General features: G+C 33.7%; 1 protein-coding gene across 1 annotated transcript in view; it reads right to left on the reverse strand.

Moving 5' to 3' along the window:
* Sycp2 (synaptonemal complex protein 2) overlaps positions 1 to 20,297 on the reverse strand; it is a 62,760-nt gene that overhangs the window by 25,665 nt on the left and 16,798 nt on the right. The window contains 9 exon segments of the mRNA XM_076849229.1: positions 9,808 to 10,238; positions 10,575 to 10,708; positions 11,766 to 11,823; positions 12,064 to 12,133; positions 13,898 to 14,055; positions 14,792 to 14,891; positions 16,859 to 17,005; positions 17,452 to 17,526; positions 18,316 to 18,464. Of these exon segments, the coding sequence (XP_076705344.1) occupies positions 9,808 to 10,238; positions 10,575 to 10,708; positions 11,766 to 11,823; positions 12,064 to 12,133; positions 13,898 to 14,055; positions 14,792 to 14,891; positions 16,859 to 17,005; positions 17,452 to 17,526; positions 18,316 to 18,464 (1,322 nt within the window).

Below are 20,297 nucleotides of genomic sequence, written 5' to 3' on the forward strand. Positions count from 1 at the left end.
CCATTGCTATCTATTTCATAGAAGTTTAGGGACAATGACATTAGTTTTTCCTTAGATGTGGCAGAATTCAGCTGAGAATACATCTGATCCTGGGCTTTTGATAGTTTTTTTTTTTTTAAATTACTGCTTCTCTCTCATTACTAGTAATGCTGCTTATATTTTCTGTCTTCCTGGTTCAATTTAGGCAGGTCATATGTGTCTAAAAATGTATCCATATCTTCTAGGTCTTCCAATTTGTTGGATCCACTGGATTTCTGTGACGTCTGTGATGATTCTCCTTTTTCAACTCTAACTTTAGTGAGTCTTCTTTTTCTTTTGGTTAGATTGACTAAAGGCTTATTAATCTTGTTTATCTCTTCAAAAATCATTTCACTGATCCTTTGTATTTTTTATTCTCAATTTCATTGATTTCAGCTATTATCTTAAAACTGTTTACTTCTACTGGTTTGGGAATTGGTTTGTTCTTATTTTTCAAGGGTCTTGAGATACATTATTAAGTTGTTTATTGGGGATCTAATTTTCTTACATAGGCACTCATAACTATACTTTCCTCTTAGAACTGTCTTCAATGGTGTCCCAGAGGTTCTGGAATGTTATATCAACTGTTTCATTTCAGAATTTTTTTTTACCTTTTCCCCTGATTTCTTCTATTACCCATTCATCATTTAAAACTATATTGTTTAATTTCCATATTTTTATACATTTATGCCATATGTTATATAGTCTGATGGTTTTCTGATGTTGATCTCTAATTCTATTATGATCTGATAAGATGGAAGAAATTGGGGCTGGGGTAGTGGCTCACTGGTATGGAGCACCTAAAACTAAAAAATAAATGTTTTAGAAAAAGATGGAAGAAATTATATCAATTTTTTTTGTATTTGCTGAGAGTTGTTTTGTGGCCTGGAATATGGTCTATCTTGGACAAGGTTCCATGAGCTACTGAGAAGACTGTGTATTCAGCTGTTGTTGGATGAAATATTCTATAGATGTCTCAAGTCCACTTGATTTATAATATTTTTTCAGGAGTCTTTCCTGAGTTTATATCTGGATGACCTAACGGTGACAGAGGTATGTTAAAATCACCTAGGATTATTGTACTGGGGTCTGAGGCTTTAATTCAAGTAGTTTCTTTCTTTCTTTTTTTTAAGTAGTTTCTTTTTTATATAATTAGTTGCACCAATGTTTGAGGCATAAATATTTATGATTGTTCCCTTTACCAGTTTGAAGTGATCTTCTGACTCTTCTGATTGATTTTAATTTAAAGTCTGCTTTGTCAGATATGACAGTAGCTACCCCTGCTTGCTTTTGGACTTCATTCACATAGTACATCAATTTCTATCCCTTTCACTTTCAGCCTGTGACTGTCTTTGCCTGTAAGGTGAGTCCCTTAGAAACAACATATAGTTGTATCTTATTTTTTGTTCCATTCTGCCAGCTTATGTCTTTCAATTGGAGAGTTGAGACCATTTATATTAAAAGTTTTTATAAAGAGGTTTATTAATTCCTGCCATTTTGATTTATTTGTATTGTTTTATTTGGTCCTGTTTCTCATTTGCTTAGCTATTGTTCAAATGAGATTTGTTCATTTGTGAGTTCTGGGGTTGTTTTTTATTTTTCTGTATGGAGAATTTCTTTAATTCTGTATGCTGGCTCAGTATACCAGCATTCCAATCTTATCACAGAAGAATTTTATTTTTCCTTTGATTATGAAGAATAGCTTTGCTAGATATAGCAATCTTGGTTGACAGTTACTTTTTCAGGACTTGGAACAGAAGCATTCCAAGTCTTCCTGGCTTTTAGAGACTGTGCTCTGAAATCCAGAGTAATTCTAGTTGGCTTGCCTCTATATGAGATCTGACGTTTTTCTCTTGGAGCTTTTAAAATCCTATCCTTGCTATGTATGTTAGGCATTTTAATTATAATGTGTTTGAGAGAGGTTTTTTTTTTTCTTCCTTGTCTAGTTGGGATTCTGAATGCAGCCTATATCTAGATATTCATCTAACTGTCAAGGTTTAGAAGATTTTTCTGTAATTATTTACCTGAAGAAGTTGTCCTTTCCATTAGCCAGCATCTCACAACTTGCCTCAATTCTAATGAATTAAACTTGGTCTACTAATGTTGTCCCAGATGTCTTGTATATTCTGGTCATAGTTACTTATGTTCTTTAATATTGCCTGAATGTTCAAGCCTGGCCACTTTTATTTTCCAACTCAGATTCTGTCTTTAGCACAGTCTACTCTATTAGACTTTCACCTGCACATTTGGATCTTTTTTAATATCTCTATGTTCTTAATCAATTCCTCATTCATATCCTGTACTGGCTCCTTAATTCATTCAGTTGTTTTTCTGTGTTCTCTTGGAATTCATTGATCATTTTTATAATTATTCTTTTGAATTCTTTATCTAGAATTTCATCCACTTCAATATCTTTGAGGTCAATTGCTGGTGAACCTTAGCAGGTATTGTATTACCCTGTTTTCTCATATTTCTTATATTCCTTGTTAGGTTTTAGGCATATGTTTGAATGAATTTCTCTTCCACTCTTACATGTGAGCCTTCTTAAGGCACAGCCTTGCTAAAGCATCCTAGAATGATCTAGATTGAGACCCCCTTCATAAGTGTGGCATCCACAGCCTTTGTGTTACTTCTCCGTTTTTATTGTAGCAGTGGATATCTGTGAGTAGAACCTAAGGGCTCACTCACATCCCTTTCTACTTGGGGATTGGTCATTAGTTTGGGTTTTTGTCTCTTCTGTTCTTAGTATTAAAGTATAGCTGAAGTTTGAATATTAATATGTATATGAAGCAAGGTATGTGCAACCCTTTGGCTGAGTTTAGTTTAGTTCAGCACCAGAGTCTCTACCCTGTCAACTCCTCATGTCCGTGTAGGTCCTTAGCATCTCACAAAATAGGGGGAACAAACAATAGCAATAACCAACAAACAAAATACAGCATTACAATAAGTACCCAGTTCCTAGTATGACATCTATAATATTAATTACCATAACAAAGAGGAATGGAGGAATCAGCACATGCCAACAGAAAAACAATAACCATGAACTAGAGTGAGCATTAAAGCAAAGAGCAGGTGTCAACTATGTTATCCACAGCAGTAATTCCAAGAGCATGGATGGTGGGTGCAGGAGTTACATAAACCAGTTCTAAAAGATGGTGGAAATACAGTTTATTGAGAGAAAAGAAAATATAATAAGGTAGAAGTGAGTTTACAACGTTTAAAAGGGAACACAGAATGCAGAAGAGATGTAGTAGGTGATGGTTATAAAGGAGGGAGGAGAAAAATATGAAAAAAGGTGGAGAAAAAGAAGAAAATTTTGCTGTTAGCAGAGGAAAAAAAGGAAAGAAACCAATAAAAACAAAACCTAAATAAATAAATCAAAACCCCTAACTCTCAAAACACAAGATGATAAAAAATAACTGTTCACAATGACCAAATTATGGAATCAACCCAGATGTCCATCAGCAAGTGAATGTATCAAGAAAATGTGGTATACATACACAATGGAGTTCTACTCAGCCATAAAGAGTAAAATAATGGCTTTTTCTGGTACATGGATGGAAATGGAGAAAATCATGCTAGGTGAAATAAGTCAGACTTAGAAAATCAAAAGCCAAAAATTCTCATTTGTGGAAACTAGAGCAAAATAAGGGGGAAGAAGGTGGCAAGAAAGGAGATTGAACATCATAAAGATACATGGCAGATCAGTGTAGTGGAAGGAAGAGAATGAGACAGAGGGAAGAAAGAGGGAAAGGGGTATAAATATGGGATAATTATGTTTTAATAAAAATACTAAAAATGAGAAATATGAATATACACAATCAGTACAGCAAGTGTGTGTGTGTGTGTGTGTGTGTGTGTGCGCACACACACACACGCGCGCATGTAGGAAAAAATGATTCTTAATGAAAAATAAAGGAAGTGTTTCCACTGATGTGGTCAAAATGGTCGGCAAGAGACAGAGAGAATGAGAGACTGCACACAAGCAAATGAATTGCGGCATTCCTCTAATATACCATCTTGAATCTCCACACAAGCAAGGGCTGAAGATTCTTAACCTCTTCCTCTTTTTTGTGTTTCTTTCACTGAGCTAGCCATTGGAGAGGCCTAAGTCTGAGGTTCATGGAAATAGCTCAGCTTCCCTTCTTACCATATAAGATAGGATGCAGTTGGAGGTTCTGTTAATTGGAGTTGTCCACACAGACCAGATCAATGCACTCCCAAGACAGGGCTGCTGCAGAGTTCAATGAAGGGATTTCCAGGGGCTGCAGTTTAGGTCTATTCAGGCCTTAGGGGCTTTGCTGGGTGGTGTCTGCTCTGGAGAGATTAGATCAACACAACAGGGGGCCAGGCAGTTGCTCTGCTCTGAAAATTGGGATCTCAGGAACCTCCCTAGAATTCTACTCATGGGACAGGAGAGTCCATCCTCCAACCTCTCTGCTGCCCATAAACACAGCCTTCCCAGGCTTAGCACCTGAGTATATTCACATCTCCCTGTTCAAATTCCTGACCCTTTTCATCTGGTCTTCTGAGCTGCCAGACTTGTAGGAAAAGCAACTTGGGCTCCCCTTTGTTTTTCTGACTTGAATTCCCCTGGTACAATCTTTTCTGTGCCTGTTTCATTCACATTCTGATAGGTATAACCTAAGCCACATAGTAGGCATTTGCCTGGGCAGTGTGGAAATGTTTGCTCTGTCCTTGAGGTTCCATAGCAGCAGCTACAGCATGTTTGCCTCAGGATGACTACTACCTCAGCTCTCCCTAGCCACAAAGCACTTTTCAAACACCAGTTCAATACAGCATCTGGATCAGCTAAGTTCATGCTGCTTTTCTGATCTATAGGTTTTTCCATACCAAATCTGTCCATTTTGCTTCTCTGTGTTCTGAGGTGGACCCATGCCTCTGCCTCTACCACAAATGGCCTGGCTCAAATGTACTCTTTCTTCTTTGTTCAAGGCACCCAAATTTCTGAGTCTCTAAGACACTCTGACTATCCAGTATTGAATTTTTGTGAAATCACTCTTTCACTCTCTTGAGAAACAGTACTCCCGCTGCTTGAATCCTGAGCCACAAAGCAATTAGGAATGCAGCATTCCTCTACCATCTTGAATCTCCTCCCAGTAACGTTTTTATAAATAGCAACAAAATTAAAAACACAACTTATATTAGCACCCCCCCAAATGAATTGCTTTAGGTATAATTCTAACAAAACATAAGTAACTACACAATTCTGATGCAAGAAATCAGAGAAGATCAAATGAACAGAGAGATATTCCACATGTATGTATAGGAAGTTCAATACTGTCAAGGTGTCAGTTCTTCCTAACTTGATCTACAAATTTTATGCAATCCCAATGAGAATCCTAGGCAAGCTATTTTGTGGTTATGAGCAAATAGATTGCTAAGTTTATACAGAAAAGCAAAATCCCAGAAAAACCAACAGAATAATGAAGAACAAAAAGAAGACTGACATTACATGACTTCAAGTCATGTAAAAATATTACAATAATCAACACGGTGTAGTAACGGCAGCATAGACAAAGGATCAACAGAGCAGAATAAAGAGCCCAGAAATAGACTCCCATGAATAATTTCAACTGATCTTTGACAAAGGAATAAAGGCAATTCAATGGAGACAGCATTCTCTTTTCAACATATTGTGCTGAAACAACTAAATATCCACTTCGCAAAAACAAAAACAAAAACAAAAAACAAAACCTAGACACAGACCTTATACCTTTCATAAAAATTAACTTAAAATGATTCATAGCCTTAAACTACAAGAAAACTCCTAGACGATGACATATAAAAAAATCTAGGTTATCTTGGGTTTGTCAGTGCCTTTTAAATACAACATCAAAAGCACAAATCATGAACAAAAGTAAGACTTCATTCAAATTAAAAACTTAGACACCATTTAGAGAATGACCCAGACTGGGAGAGAATACTTGCACAACAGCTGTTTGATAAAGGACTGGTATCTAAAATATACACAGAACTCTTAAATAAAACACAAAAATATTACATCAAGCCAATTTTTAAATGCGAAAAGGTCTTAACTTAAGGACAACTCACCAAACAAAATATACAGGTCAGATGGCAAAATATTGACGTACATACAACATCCTGTCATTAGAAATCTGCAAATTAAAATACTACACAACAAACTCCCAATCCTTGCTGCCAGGAATGCAAGGGTATGGCTACTTGGGAAGACAGCAGTTTTTGTTGGTGGTGTTTTTGTTTTGTTTTGTTCTGTTTTTTAACAGAACTGAACATACTCTTACCATATGATTCAGCAATCATGCTCCCTGATATTTCTCCCAAATGAATTAAAAATTGATGTCCACACAGAAACCTGCACATAAATGTTTTGTGGTTTTATTCATGACTGCCAACATGTGAAGGCAACCAAGCAAATTCAAAAGGTGAAAATAAACCTTGTTAAATCCACAAAATGGAATATAATTCAGTACTAAAAAAAAAAAAAAAAGAAAGAAAGAAAAGAAACAACAACCAAAACAGCAACATAAATACATTAAGAGACCTCCAATGCATTTGCTAAGTGAAAGAAACCTCTGAAAAGACTACATACTATAAAATTCCGAACACATGACATTCTGGAAAGAAAAAAAAAAGCTATGGATGTAGTAAAAAGAATAGTGGTTTCCCAGGATTTTGGCAGGAGAAATGAATAAGTGCAGCATGGAAATTTTAAGGCAATGAAACGATTTTGTATGATACTGTAACAGTGTATACATGTTATCACATATTTATCAAAGCACACAGAATATACAACAGAGATTGAACTTTAGTTAATAATGGACTTTAGTTAATAATCATAATGTTTCGATAATGATTCATCAATTCTAACAAATACATGACTTAAATGCAAGATGTTAATATGGGAAATGGATAAGGGAAAATATGATAAGTCTCTTTACTTTCCACTCATTTTTTTTTTGTAAATGTGAAACTCTTCTAACAAAGTCTATTAACTTTTTTAAAAAGTATCAGTATAATTTTAAAATTCTAACAATACTCTTAAAGATATAAGGTCTCCTGATTTTATATTTACTTTTTTTTCTAAATAAAAGGTATTTGGAGTTTTTTAAATTGTAGCAATATAGGCATAATAAACTTTTTAACCATTTTGAAGTCCATATGCTTTTATAAATAAGTAATAAATTATCATGTACTATACTTCTTGAGATTATCAGCATGAAGACATGGTTTACTCGTCTTAATAAAAAATACAGTAAAAATAAGCCTCCTTTAAAATAGTATGAGGATGAAATGGACCTTGGGATGAGGTTTCTGCAGGGCTGGAGGGGTTCAGGCAGGGGTCAACTTTGTCTCAGGAGTGGTTTTGCAGAGGAGGACAGAGCTCAACCAGGTGGGGAAGGTCAGAACAGAGGAATTTGTCCCTGAGTGGTGGGGAGGAGTGTTCAGGAATGTGTCATGTCCCCTCCCCGGGAGAGAACACAGCCTGGTGCATATAAGAATGGAAGGTAATTGGATTCAACTGGAGTGTGGGTGGTTACTGAGGGGCTGCCTTCCCCTGAGTCCCCTTCAAATTGGGTTCAGTCCCTTCTCTGTTCACATTGTCCCCCTACAGACCCTGACTGGACTGCTGGCCACGCTGTTAGGACTTGCTTCTCTCTTTAAGGTCCTGTCTTTTGTTCCATGGTAACCTAGTCCTGTTCCATGGTAACCTAGTCCCTCCCACATAGTAGTGAGATAGGAATTTGGAGGTGCAGAAAGCAAAATTAAAAAGTCCAAGTCCCTAAAGAAGAGGGCCCAGGAGCTGTGGGAACGCAGGGAATGCCCATGAACGTTGGAAGTGCAAACATGAACTCCCCAGCAACCCAGCCACGCTCTCAGCCCTTGTCCTGGGTGGTCCACACTTACCCTTACTTGAAAAAAAGCAACATCAAGTTCAAAACAAAGGCTAGAAAAACTGGTACAAAACTGTGCAACTCCACCCTGATTTCAGTCCTCCTGTCCAGTCCCTAGCAAGGGTCCCCAGACCAAGGGGTAGCTAGCTGACCTCCCTTTCCACCAGCAGATCCTGCTCTTGTCACAAAGTAGCTGTAAGGGGTGTATGTGTCAAGGTCACCTCCCCTTCATCCCTTCTGTTAAGGAGATGGCAAGCAGAGCCTACGTATGGTGATACCCTGGCCTAGATAAGGTGTAGAAATAATTGAAGAGGAACTGGAAGGTCAGAGTAGCCCCCATTCTCCCTTGAATGTATTCTTGCTTTCCTAAATAAATATGTCCATAATCTCAAAAAAAAAAAATAGTGTGATTTCAGAACTTTCAATATCATTAGAGCCAGGGTGGGAAATCTGAACTACAGAGATTTACTCTGTGATATACTAAGTAGGAAGGCAAAGTCAGACCGATGATTACTTTAGAGTGATCCATTAAACTGGCAGGAAATATTGTGTAGTGATACAGAAAGTACGAAGTAATGATGAGAACCTCTGAAAACAGCAAAGAGATTTTTAAAATATCATACCACAGCTTAGAATAGAGGATTAAGTTTCTGGACTTCCAGAAAAAAGAAATAACTAGATCAGGAAAATTTTGTGAAATGTTTCTAATACTCTTACCCCACCAAAAAAAAAGTTTCAAATTAAAATTGAACGACATAACTGTGTTTGGACAGTTGGAATCTTACTTCCTCTAAGATTGAGGGAACTAAATAGCAGCTAAGAGTCTAAAGAGAAAAGAACACCATATTAGGAATCAAAAAAACAAAACAAAAACAAACAAAAAGCCCAAAGGAATATACGGAAGAAAGCACACAAATTAAACATGAAAAGTAGATTGTAGGTTAAAAAAAATTTTTTTAAAGGAGGCTGTCAACAAATTAAATAATGTCTAGATCACAAGGTATAAACATTTTACATTGACTCCAGAAATCTGACAACTTAGGTATTAGTAGTATTTTCAGAGGATAAATGAAAATCTAAACCTAAAAAAAAAACTTATCATAGGAATGGCAAAAAGCAAATTGTGTTATTGGCAATAAAATGTATTCTGATTAAGAATTTTCCTTAATCTGTATCTTGATAGCAATTACAAAAAGTCATGACAACTTTTACAAAAAGTAAAATTTTCTTCTGTGTAAGTGTGATGCAGAGTAGTTTAAACTGTGTTGGAGATGTAATACTTAGATGATTTAGTCTGAAAAATAAAGCTGGGGCTCCAATAAGAATGAGCAACAATTGCAGAAGACAGTCTCTTTTAAGTTATTTACATCATTTCCTGCAAACCCTTGTAAAGATTTAATGCGTTCATCCAAGAAGTGTTTAAGATGCTACTATGTGTAATATAGGACTTGCAGGAAAACAAAGGCTGAATAAACACAAGCCCTACTCTTTGGTAGGTTAGTTATAGAAGAAAAACAAAAATAACCATTTATAAAAACGAAGAAAGAATTGCTTGGTGTGTGTATTCAAAAGGAAAGAATGGGAGGAACCCAAGGAGAAGAGATAGAAACTTCAGGGTTCACTTATTCTACACATGTCCGCATGGGTCAAATACTGATCTATCAGAGCTGGGATTAGGGAGAAATATGGATCAAATACTGTTCTATCAGGGCTGGGATTAGGGAGAAATGAGTAAGGAGGATAAGGGAAAACCTACTCTCAGGATTTATACATTCAATCAAAGAACAAGGCATTACACACATTAAATATGCAGCAATCAACTTTCACTTTCTTATGTAATTAAGTAGGCACCTTATTGGTATGAAGACATCAAAACTCACTGAAAGCTCACCATTTGTTTTTCTTTCAATTCCCAGGAATTAAGTTCCGAAGTCACTGCTTTCCCTGATTTTCTCTGACTTTTCACATTTTTTCTAGGAGAAGGGCTTTTATCACAAATAGCAGTATTCACATCTTTTGACAATATGTATTTCTTCCTATAGATCAGAGATTCTTCAATTGTCTTATTTAGAAGAACTGACTTAAAAGTTGTTTCAGATTCAATGTGCCAGTCACTCTGCTTGGTGTTTTCAGTATTCTTCTGCTCTGAATACTGTGGATGATTTTGTTGTTGATCGTTTCTTTTGCACAATTCTTCTGCTTTGTATATTTTGTTAGGCTCCACTATTTCTTTCGTATATTTTGCATTTTCTGTTTCTTCAGAATCATCGTCAGATATAGAAGATGATTTTTGTTTAGTATATTGCTTGTTGATATCAATATCTAATGGAAAGATGAGATTAATTCTTAAATAAAACGCATAAATTTATAGTTTTTTTTATTTTTTGCAGTAATGGGAATTGAACCCAGGTATGCTCTACCATTGAGATACATCCATGCTCCTTTTTTATTTTGAGACAGGGTCTCACTAAATTGCCAAGGCTGGCCTCAAACTTGCAATCTTCCTGCCTTAGCCTATTGAGTAGCTGGGATTATAGGTGTGTGCCATTGTGCCTGGAAATAATTAAAATTTGTTAAAACCCCAAATACTTGTTAGACATCCAAGGAAGTTATTATTTCTTTGTATTACCACCACATGCATATAAAGCTATGTTTCACCTTGATTGAATGTTTCTCCTGAAAAAGTATCGACTCTTTGGTTATCACATAGTTTAATAGTTGTTACAGGTGTCCAACATGCCCATTTCGAGTTCATTTTATTTTCACAGATGTTGTCTAAAACACCAGGCAGTCTAGAAAATAAATTCATTTGCTTAACATATTACAAAAAATTAGCATATGACTCTTAAGACCTTGACTTTTATTTAGTCAATGTTTATTGAAAACAGTCTGTTTAAACATGAAAATAATTTCATAAGACATGACAAAAATTAAAATATATAATTGTCTGATTAAAAAATTAGAAAAGTACTAGTACTCTAACTACTTGAATATCCACCTAAATATATCTCACTTTTCATACATTCTACTGTGTATTTAAACCAAGTTAAATTTTTTCACATTCATACATTACATTTAAAAAATCTCATCCTTTTAAAATCTCTCAACTTGAAAAGAGTTATGTTGGTTAATATGGAAATAAGTATAGACCATTTCCCATTGTGCTATTATAATAACTGAGCAAGATTAATGCTATGACTAATATTACATATTACATTTCTCAAATCTGTTATATTCATCTAAAAATAACATTATATACTAAATGATTTAATGTATTTTCTCATACTTACACAGGTTTATCTATTTTTCCCACTGCCTGTGATTCAGAAACAATGTCCTGGAATTCATCTAAATAAAACAAAAATGATATTTTCATTTTTCATATAGTTGGGAAGAGTCAAATGGGGGTTAGTGTAGAATTCCATAAAGATCCACAAATTTGGATACTGATCTCTTGCTTCCTCCATCTCAAACCCCAATTTTTATTTATTTATTTTTTAGTTATAGGTAGATACAATGTCTTTATTTTACTTTGTGTGGTGCTGAGGATCAAATCCAGTGCCTCACACATGCTAGGCAAGTGCTCTACCTATGAGCCAAAACCCCAGTCCTCAGGCCCCAATTTAATGGAAACAGAAATTTTCTTCTATTTCTGTGCAACCTCAAAAGTTCCTGGCATATACCAAAACACACTCATTATAATTTTTCTTTTTCAACTCAATGAAAGTCAGTGGGGCTAAATAACTGAACAAGATCAATGCTATAACAAATATTACATTTCTCAAATCTGTTATATTCATCTAAAAATAACAATATATACTACATGATTTGATGGATTTTCTCATTTACACAGGTTTATCTATTGTTGCCACTGCCTGTGATTCAGGAACAATGTCCTGGAGTTCATCTCTGTTGTTTATTCATTTAGGTAACAGGAATTGAACCCAGGGGTTCTTAACCATTAAGCAATACCCCAAGCTCTTTTTTTTTTTTTTCGAGACAAGGTCTCATAAGTTGCTGAGGCTGGCTTTGAACTCGTGAACTACCTGGGTCAACCTCCCAAGTCATTGGGGTGACAGGAATACGCCACTGTACCCAGCTCTCTCTATATTTTAAAGCAACTTAAATTAAATCAAAAAGAACTTACTGAAATTTTGGTTTGGGAATTCAATGTCCTTCTTTTCTGTCTTTCCCGCAACTTTAGCAGTTTTAATATGCTACAAACACAGGACACATATTAATGTAAACTTTAATTAAGACATATGAAAACTTTAAAAACGTCAAGAGTATTAAGATTTGAAAAAGTAAATCTGTCTTGCTATGAAAGTTGAACAATGCATATATTTCATAAATGTTATGCTCATTCTAGAATATTACCTATTCAGAAACATAAGAAACTACCTTTCATTGCAAACAAGGAGGCAGAAGATCCTACAAATTTTCTAATCCCATCCATAGCTAGAGTAATAATTCTCATCTATTATTGACAATCTCTAGAACCTCCACGGCAAATCTCCTGTTGTTGCTGATTTCACAGGCTATACTATACTCTTCTGTCTTTTCACTAAAGTATGTAGAGAACTTGGAAATTATGAAGTATTAAATTATTTTAAAAATTTTGGCCCCTGCCCAGGTAAGTTCTTGTCTGCATTAAGCTTTCCTCTTTCCATAGCCACAGAATCATACTTCATGAAGATAAAATTAAAATTTGCTATCACTTTCAGAAAATATACCCAAGATATCCCAAGATATTTTACCTTGCCTTAGCAATCTTTTCTACCTAATTTAGCCAATGATTTTCTATACTTGGAAATAGCTGTAGAAATATGCAGGTACATTTTTGGGTGTCACAGTGAAGAGGGTTCTCCTGAAATATGTAAGTGCAATTTAGCTACAATACCTATCATTTACAACATTCAGGACCATGGCAAACAATTAAAAAATAATACCCTTATTAAAAAATACTTAGCTCAATAATTTAAGCCATTAGTTTTACTATTTTTTCTCTCTTCAACACTTACACTATTTCCCACAAACACCCATTTAAAGTTTTAAAAAATCCACCAAGTGCTCTTTTTAAAAATTTTATCATGAAGATACTATGCTTTGAGAATATTGCTCACATTTTATGAACTAATGTATGTTCATAAATGTATTGTATTCAGTAACAAAGATCAAATTCAGTCTTAAATTTAAACTGATCCTTACCTAACACTTGGACTTATTCTCAAGTTTTCCCCTTAGGAGCTATTTTTAAATCTTTACTTGTTCCTGACCCCTGCCTTCAACAGATCCCAGGAGAAATTTACCATGTTCATACTCCAGAAGAAAATAAAAACCCATTAAGTGTTCCTCATCTACAAACTTGTTTCTCCAAGAAACCATTTTTTTTTCCTTATCCATTCCCTATTCCTGTCCCTTCAATAACCTGGAATGAATGCCCTTGTTTTCAATATTCATGGGACTAACTTTTATTGGTACTTCAAAAATTAATTCACCCTCTCTCAATATTTCCTTAAAAGGTCTCTGCTGATTTTCACCCTCTCTTCCAGCTATATTGGTTAGCCTTTTCAATGGCTGTTATGGAAACTTCTATGTACATCTGATAATGCTTACACTGTGTTGTGATTCTTATTAACCATGAGAGACTTTGAAATACATAAATACAGAGTCCATTTTGATCTCACATTTCTGTACCCACTAAAGCCTTCTCCATAGCAGACGTTAACTTGTATCACAAACTCTTAAATAATAATAGAAAGACCTTTTCTCCTAACAGTGTAAAAGCTGCAATTATAGTGAACACATGTTAACAAGTCTTATAGCAAGCATAGTAAATGAGTCATACTCTAGAAGAAACCTATTTTAAAGGATAATAAATGATATCTAGAAAAATATACTGGTTATAAAAGAAGTCAGCTCAATATATATTTCTATGATAATCTGAAAACAATTTAAAAAAATACCCAAAGTGTACTTACTTTGTCTGTATTATCTCTCCTATTTATTCCTTCTGATGGTCTAGGTTTAAGGGATACAGCATTATCCACTCCATTTTCTGATGTTTTAGAAAGAGCAGCTTTTTCTGCTGAACTTATCATTTGCAGTGGTGGTTTAATTCTTCTTCTTCGTGGTGTTGCTAAAAGAGGAAAAAGGATGGTGAGAGTTTTTTTTTTAAATTTTGTACTTAGGTACTTTTTAGGTGAGAAATATAAGAAAGGGAGGTTCTTGGAAACCAGTTTTCAAGTTTCCGGTTTAGAAGAATAAGTGGACATGGATGCCACTTACCAAGAAGTGGAGAAAAAAATGTCAGAGTGTAAAGTAAGATAGACTTAATTTTGGATTTATTAAGTTTGAGAAATTTGTCATACATTAGGCAACTGCCCAGCAGACTTTGTTTAAAACCACTAGCACAAAGTATCAGTTTTTTCTAAATTTATAACTCTTAGTATATGCCAAGCATTGTCTAAATATTTAATAAATATTCCTTTTTGAATGATGATCTTTATTTAATCTTCTAATTTTGATGAGACAGACACTTTGATTCTGTATCACAAAAAAGACAGTGGTTCTAAATTTAGCTAGAAAATAATCGTACAAAATACACACTGGGGTACAGGAAGAGCCAAACAGTATGATTAATTCAATGTATTAACCATTATGATAAATTATTAATGCTGGTATTAATATTTTGAAAAATGTTTATATCTCAATGCTCATTATATCTTTCTTCCCACTAGAAGACATTTGTGATTCATATTTTTATCAATTTTATGTCTCTTCAGGAAAATGATGTTAAAATTTCCCAGAATTAAATATTTTCTCCTTTGAAATATAATACTCGTTAAAAAATCTTTTCAGATTATAAAACTTACATGTGTTGATTAAAAGTACTGGACTTCTCACAGTGTATCTATCTGCACCAGGAACAATCATTGATGCTTCAGACATTTTTCTTTTGCTAGGAGTAGTTATCTTAAACCATGAGAAACAACCACAATAAACATACACTCTCTCTGAAATTAAATATGCTACAATTTTACTCATAACATGCATATGATGCTTTTTAAAAATAAGACAATATTCAGAAATTTCTGTGTTTCAGGCTGACCACAAGGTTTTATCCATATTTGGTATTGCATAAGTAATCAAAACAAATCAGAAATACTGTTTAATATTTATTAAATATCTAGATGTATACAATATAGTGCCTTCATGTACAAACTGAAAATATTTTACTGATTTTATCTAGCTAACCATTGACTTGCAATTTCCTCTTCTATTTTATGAGGATTATGTTTGTACTTATGTACATACTTATGTAAAATTATTTTTAAATGCTTTCATAATGTTAAGCATTCTTTAAAACTTTCACACAATTTTGAAACTGGAATTAATAATCTGTGGAAACCAAAATGCCTTTGAAATAAGCCACTATAGAAATTTAGAGATTTGGTGGCACGTAGGAGAGGCTTCAACAAGGATTTGTATTTTTCTACATCATCCCAGAGTGAATGATTTATAAGTATAAAAGTACCAGAAGTAGATAAGCAAAAGTGGGGACCACAGGGATTCAGAGTTTCTGAGGGCACCACAGAAAGTAACATACCATACAGAAGCATAGGACAGCTGTTTTTTTCTTTCTTTTTTTTAAGTAACAGTCCCTTAAATCAGAGGGGAAAATAAACCATGGAGCAGGGAATAGGTATATATGTGGGATGTGGGGTAAGTGTAGAAAATACAGAAGGAAAAGGAATTTTAATATTAACCAGAAAAGCAGCTTTGGAACCAGTAGATTCTTCTTAAAGAAATTACTGTTTTTGTGATATATTGAATGAGAACTGAAATATTGATATATTGAACTTATATACTGAAGAAATAAAAGATGTCATTTTTCATTTAGTTGAAGACATAACACCACAGAAGAAAGTACTGAGTAACAAACATGCAAAAATGTATGGAAAAGCCTGTGGAGAGTCATAGTCGACTAAAGATTAATAAAATCTGAAATAGAAAAAAAGTTTCAAGAAGAAAGAAAAATGAACTAAGACTTGCAAATATAAGTATGTTTTAGATAAGTTTTTTTTTTTTAAAGGAACAAACGATGTGATTGCAGGTCTACAGAACTAAGAACTAAATCAAAATAAAGTTTTTTGAGCAAAAGAGTGCTGTCAGAACACTGATATTTAACAACAAAATCACTAGCATAGCAGGGATAGCTTAGAGGATGAAGCAATAGTGTCAACAACCAATTAGGAGGCTACTATGTTAACCTAGGTATACTGAGGTGAGTAACAGAAAGAAGGAAGGATGTGAAAGACACTATGAAAGGACAGTCATCACTATCTTGGCTCTAGATATGTGGGGAAAAGATGCCAGCATCAAGGCTATCTCCAGAAAAATTAACAGTAGTGTTATTGAGGTGTGGAGGAAGATATGATTTGAGCAAAAATTAAGATTAGACTTTAGAAATGACTTGAAGATAGAGACAAGAGGAAATCTTAGAACAAAGAATATAGATGCACTGATAGAACTTTGAGGACAAGTCTGGACATAATTTAAAAGCTTAAATTATGTGTATGAAAGAAGCTCTGCAAGGAAGCCGTAAAATGTTTAGAACACTGGGTAGGTAGTAAGCTTTTAGAGAAAAATCTATAAAAAGGTGGATGGGAGAGAAAGTTTCTTTGATGGAGCAGAAGTAGGAAAAGAATTAGAGTGCTAATTCCATAGTAAACCTGTTCTAACTCCTAACCCTACACATATACATAATCAGCCAAAATATTACCTTCTTGTGTTTGCATTTGCAAAACGTGGGAGGAAACTGAATTGTCATTTATCAAGGCCAATAATATATAAATGCAAGCTAGGGTTTTTTTGTACTTATAATAACAATGATTTGACTTATGCAGTTCTATAAACAACTATTTTGACACCATATTTACCTCAAGCTCACTATTTTTCCCATTTCCTTGGTTACTATTTTTGATGTATTTTGGAGGCTCAGCAAATTCCTTTTGAGGATTAGATTTTTCTTTTAAACTACTAAGTTCTTCTTCTACTGGTGAGAACTGACTTTCTGGCACTAGAATCTTGGTAGAGAATGTAGGAAAAAAAACCTATTTTAAAACTGTAACCCATAAAGTTCTCAAAACTGTGTTTTAATAAAATTTTAATAAATCTCCTACTCACCTCACATTTACAAATGTCAACTCTTTCCCTCTTTTATCCATATACCAATTTTTACAAAGTGACTCAACTAAATATTCATTTGCAAACAAGTTTTGCCTTTAGTGGAAGAACATATACTTCTAATTTACAAAGTTACTAAAAGTGGTGTTTATCAATAATGGTGTAATCTTTGTAATGAAATTATCATTAGTAACTTTATACAAATCATATACATTTTATTAGAGTTCCGTTTATATTGAGATAATATGTGTTTTTTTAGATATTCATCCATTGTCAACTTTATTGCTATTATTGTTTACTCTTAAACTTTGCCAAGTGATAAAAATAAATTAAGTCAGAGATATACCTGTGATCCACTTGCATCAAAAAGTATATGCACAGATGTTTTGGCAACTGAAATACCTTGTTTTCTGGCAAATTCCTAAAATTCAATTCAAAGTAATGTCATTTTCTTTCCATTTAATGCAATTATTTCCTATCTGTATTCTTCCAAATTACCAAAATTTCCTTCTCATATATATAAATACCCTTCCTCAGAACACTTCAATTACTTCCTAGTAACCTTGTCTTACCATTTTGTTCCCTCTACAAGGGTTCCTCACCAATATATCCTATTATCTTTCAACATAAATCTTCTGCATTATCTAAACTTTTCAACAGGATATCTCCCCCAATTCATTTAAGATGAATTGTCACCTTAAATTCTCGTTAAATAATATTTGGCTTAAAATGTCTTCCACAATTCTGGAAAGCATCTTATCCAAATCCTTCTCTTTAACTCTGAAGCCCATTCAAGGCCCATCTCCACAATAATGCCTTACCTTCAAACCTCTTATGATCATTCTCTTTCTTCAATTTCCATATATAGTTCATTTTCCCTAGACTAATTACTTACTTCTTCTGAGGTATCATTGGTACAATTCTTACAATGCTTAATATCTTGAAGGGCTATGTTTCATTTCACTTTTAAACACATGGTAGGAATTCAATAATGTTCTAAGCAGTTGCTGCTAATTCTGTCATCTGAGATATTTTCTAATAGACATCTCAAAGGATATTAGGTGATGGCTATTCCACAGTACAATTTTAAAGAACTACATGTCATTTTAAGAAATGTAGAATGGGAAAAAATAGCAATGGAACTTTTAGCCCCAAACTGGGTTTCCAGAATTATGAACAGAATAAATATTTAAAGAGTTTAAAAACTTACCCTATATTTATCAGCACCAAAAATTTTTTGAGTTACATTAGTGATTTCCAATGATACATCAAAATACAAAAGCAATTCCTTCCCTTCTCTTTTACCAATTTTTACTATATTTTTCAGAATTACAGTCAGTAGCTTCTTTGATTCTATCACTGCAAACAAATCACAATTTATATTAATTTCTATATCACTCTGTAAGTATACTATAAATAAGAAAAACACACAGCATATTAATTTAAATTAATTCAATCAAACTTAAAACTTCTAAAACTGAAACGTGTTTAATCAATTCTGGCACTACTTATTTACGTAAATAAGTCAATTTATCTTTCAGTGTCATAGTGTCCTAGATCTATAAATTACTTGGTAATGTCATAACTAATGAAATAGAGCATATAATAGTTCTGGACTCTAAGAAACTCTTTTTTAATATTTATTTTTTAGTTTTAGGTGGAGAGAATATCTTTATTTTATTTTTATGTGGTGCTGAGAATTAAACCCAGTGCCTCACTCATGCTAGGCGAGCGCACTACCACTTGAGCCACATCCTCAGCCTCCTCTAAGAAATTCTTAACAAAATATTCATAATACATTTGAGAAAGCCATTTTATTAACTTTTAAAAAGGTCAACAAAGAAAATAACTTTAATAAGTACTAAATTTCTATGCATAAGCATTTATTCAAACATTTCTATTAAATATAGTTGTTATTTACTTACATAAATATTACAAATACCATTTGATAAGTATCAATAGGATATCTCCCCCAAATATCTTATGCTCAACAAATTTATAAATCCTGCAAAAATATTGTAAGTGCCATCTTATAAGCAGTACTCCACTTAACTCCCCAGAAAAGTTATCTACAAATCACCTGGTACCTGATTAATTTGCCTATATTATGGACTAAGCCCCAGCCCAGGGACCACCACTGCTCCTATCCTACCTATGGTAGGGCTGCTACTGTTGGCTGAGAAATCTCCACACCTGCCCACAGAATACACTTTTGAGCAGGAAGAAAACATGCGGAGGTAGAAGAACAAAATATGGAATTTCTGCTTCAGAAAAAGCTTTGTAGGCCACCCCATGATCTGCCTAAAGAAACGAAATAACCCTATGGGTTATGATTTCTGATTCTTAAGAAGTTTGCTGAAGCAGAAAATGTTTTAAGTCCTTTTGCAGGTATATGTTGTGAAACTTCCACAGTAATTCACCCTTTGATGGTAGAAATTATTAATAGATTGAAGATAGTGGTGACATAGTTTCTAACTCAAGGAGTTATGGTGGTTTAAAAACAGTCATGCGCAACAGTAACAATTTTTCAGGTTTCAGAGATGAAAATTTAGGTGGCTTTTAAGATAATGTTTCATGTTTCTATGATCAAGATTAAAACATTTGTAATCAATAAAATATTTTTGCTGTTTTATCCTTCTGATAATGCATTTTTTTCTGTAGTTTGCTGGGAACTTAAATATAATATTTGCTTTTGTGGCTTCAAGCACAAAAATATGAGAATTACTTCAAATCTGATTTTGCTGAATGATTTCACACTTGTCTGTACAAAGATTTGTGTACTTATATTGTAACTGCCTATACAGAAATTCATTGGTATTTTTTACATTTCATTGATTACTTACATGAAATTTCTGGTACTTGCATCAATTGCCTGGAATATGTTTGTGGCTTGCTTTGTTTTTTAATTTGTTAGCAATATTACTGAGATTCCAAAAAACTTCCTGTTACATTGTTTGCTATAAAATTTAAATATTTATGTATATCAACATATCAGAACTTTATTAATGTATCAAATTCAATGGATGGTATTCCAGCATACTATAGTTACATGAATATGTTAATATGCTTTTATCCTGCAAAGTCATTTAGAAAAATCTTTTAAAAAATATATACCTAATTTTTATATAAAAATATCCTCATGAATCATCACTTCACATTAATCAAACATGGGACAAAGGGACTGAGAATACA

The sequence above is a fragment of the Callospermophilus lateralis genome, chromosome 3, assembly GCF_048772815.1.
Source record: "Callospermophilus lateralis isolate mCalLat2 chromosome 3, mCalLat2.hap1, whole genome shotgun sequence".
Classification (NCBI taxonomy): domain Eukaryota; kingdom Metazoa; phylum Chordata; class Mammalia; order Rodentia; family Sciuridae; genus Callospermophilus; species Callospermophilus lateralis.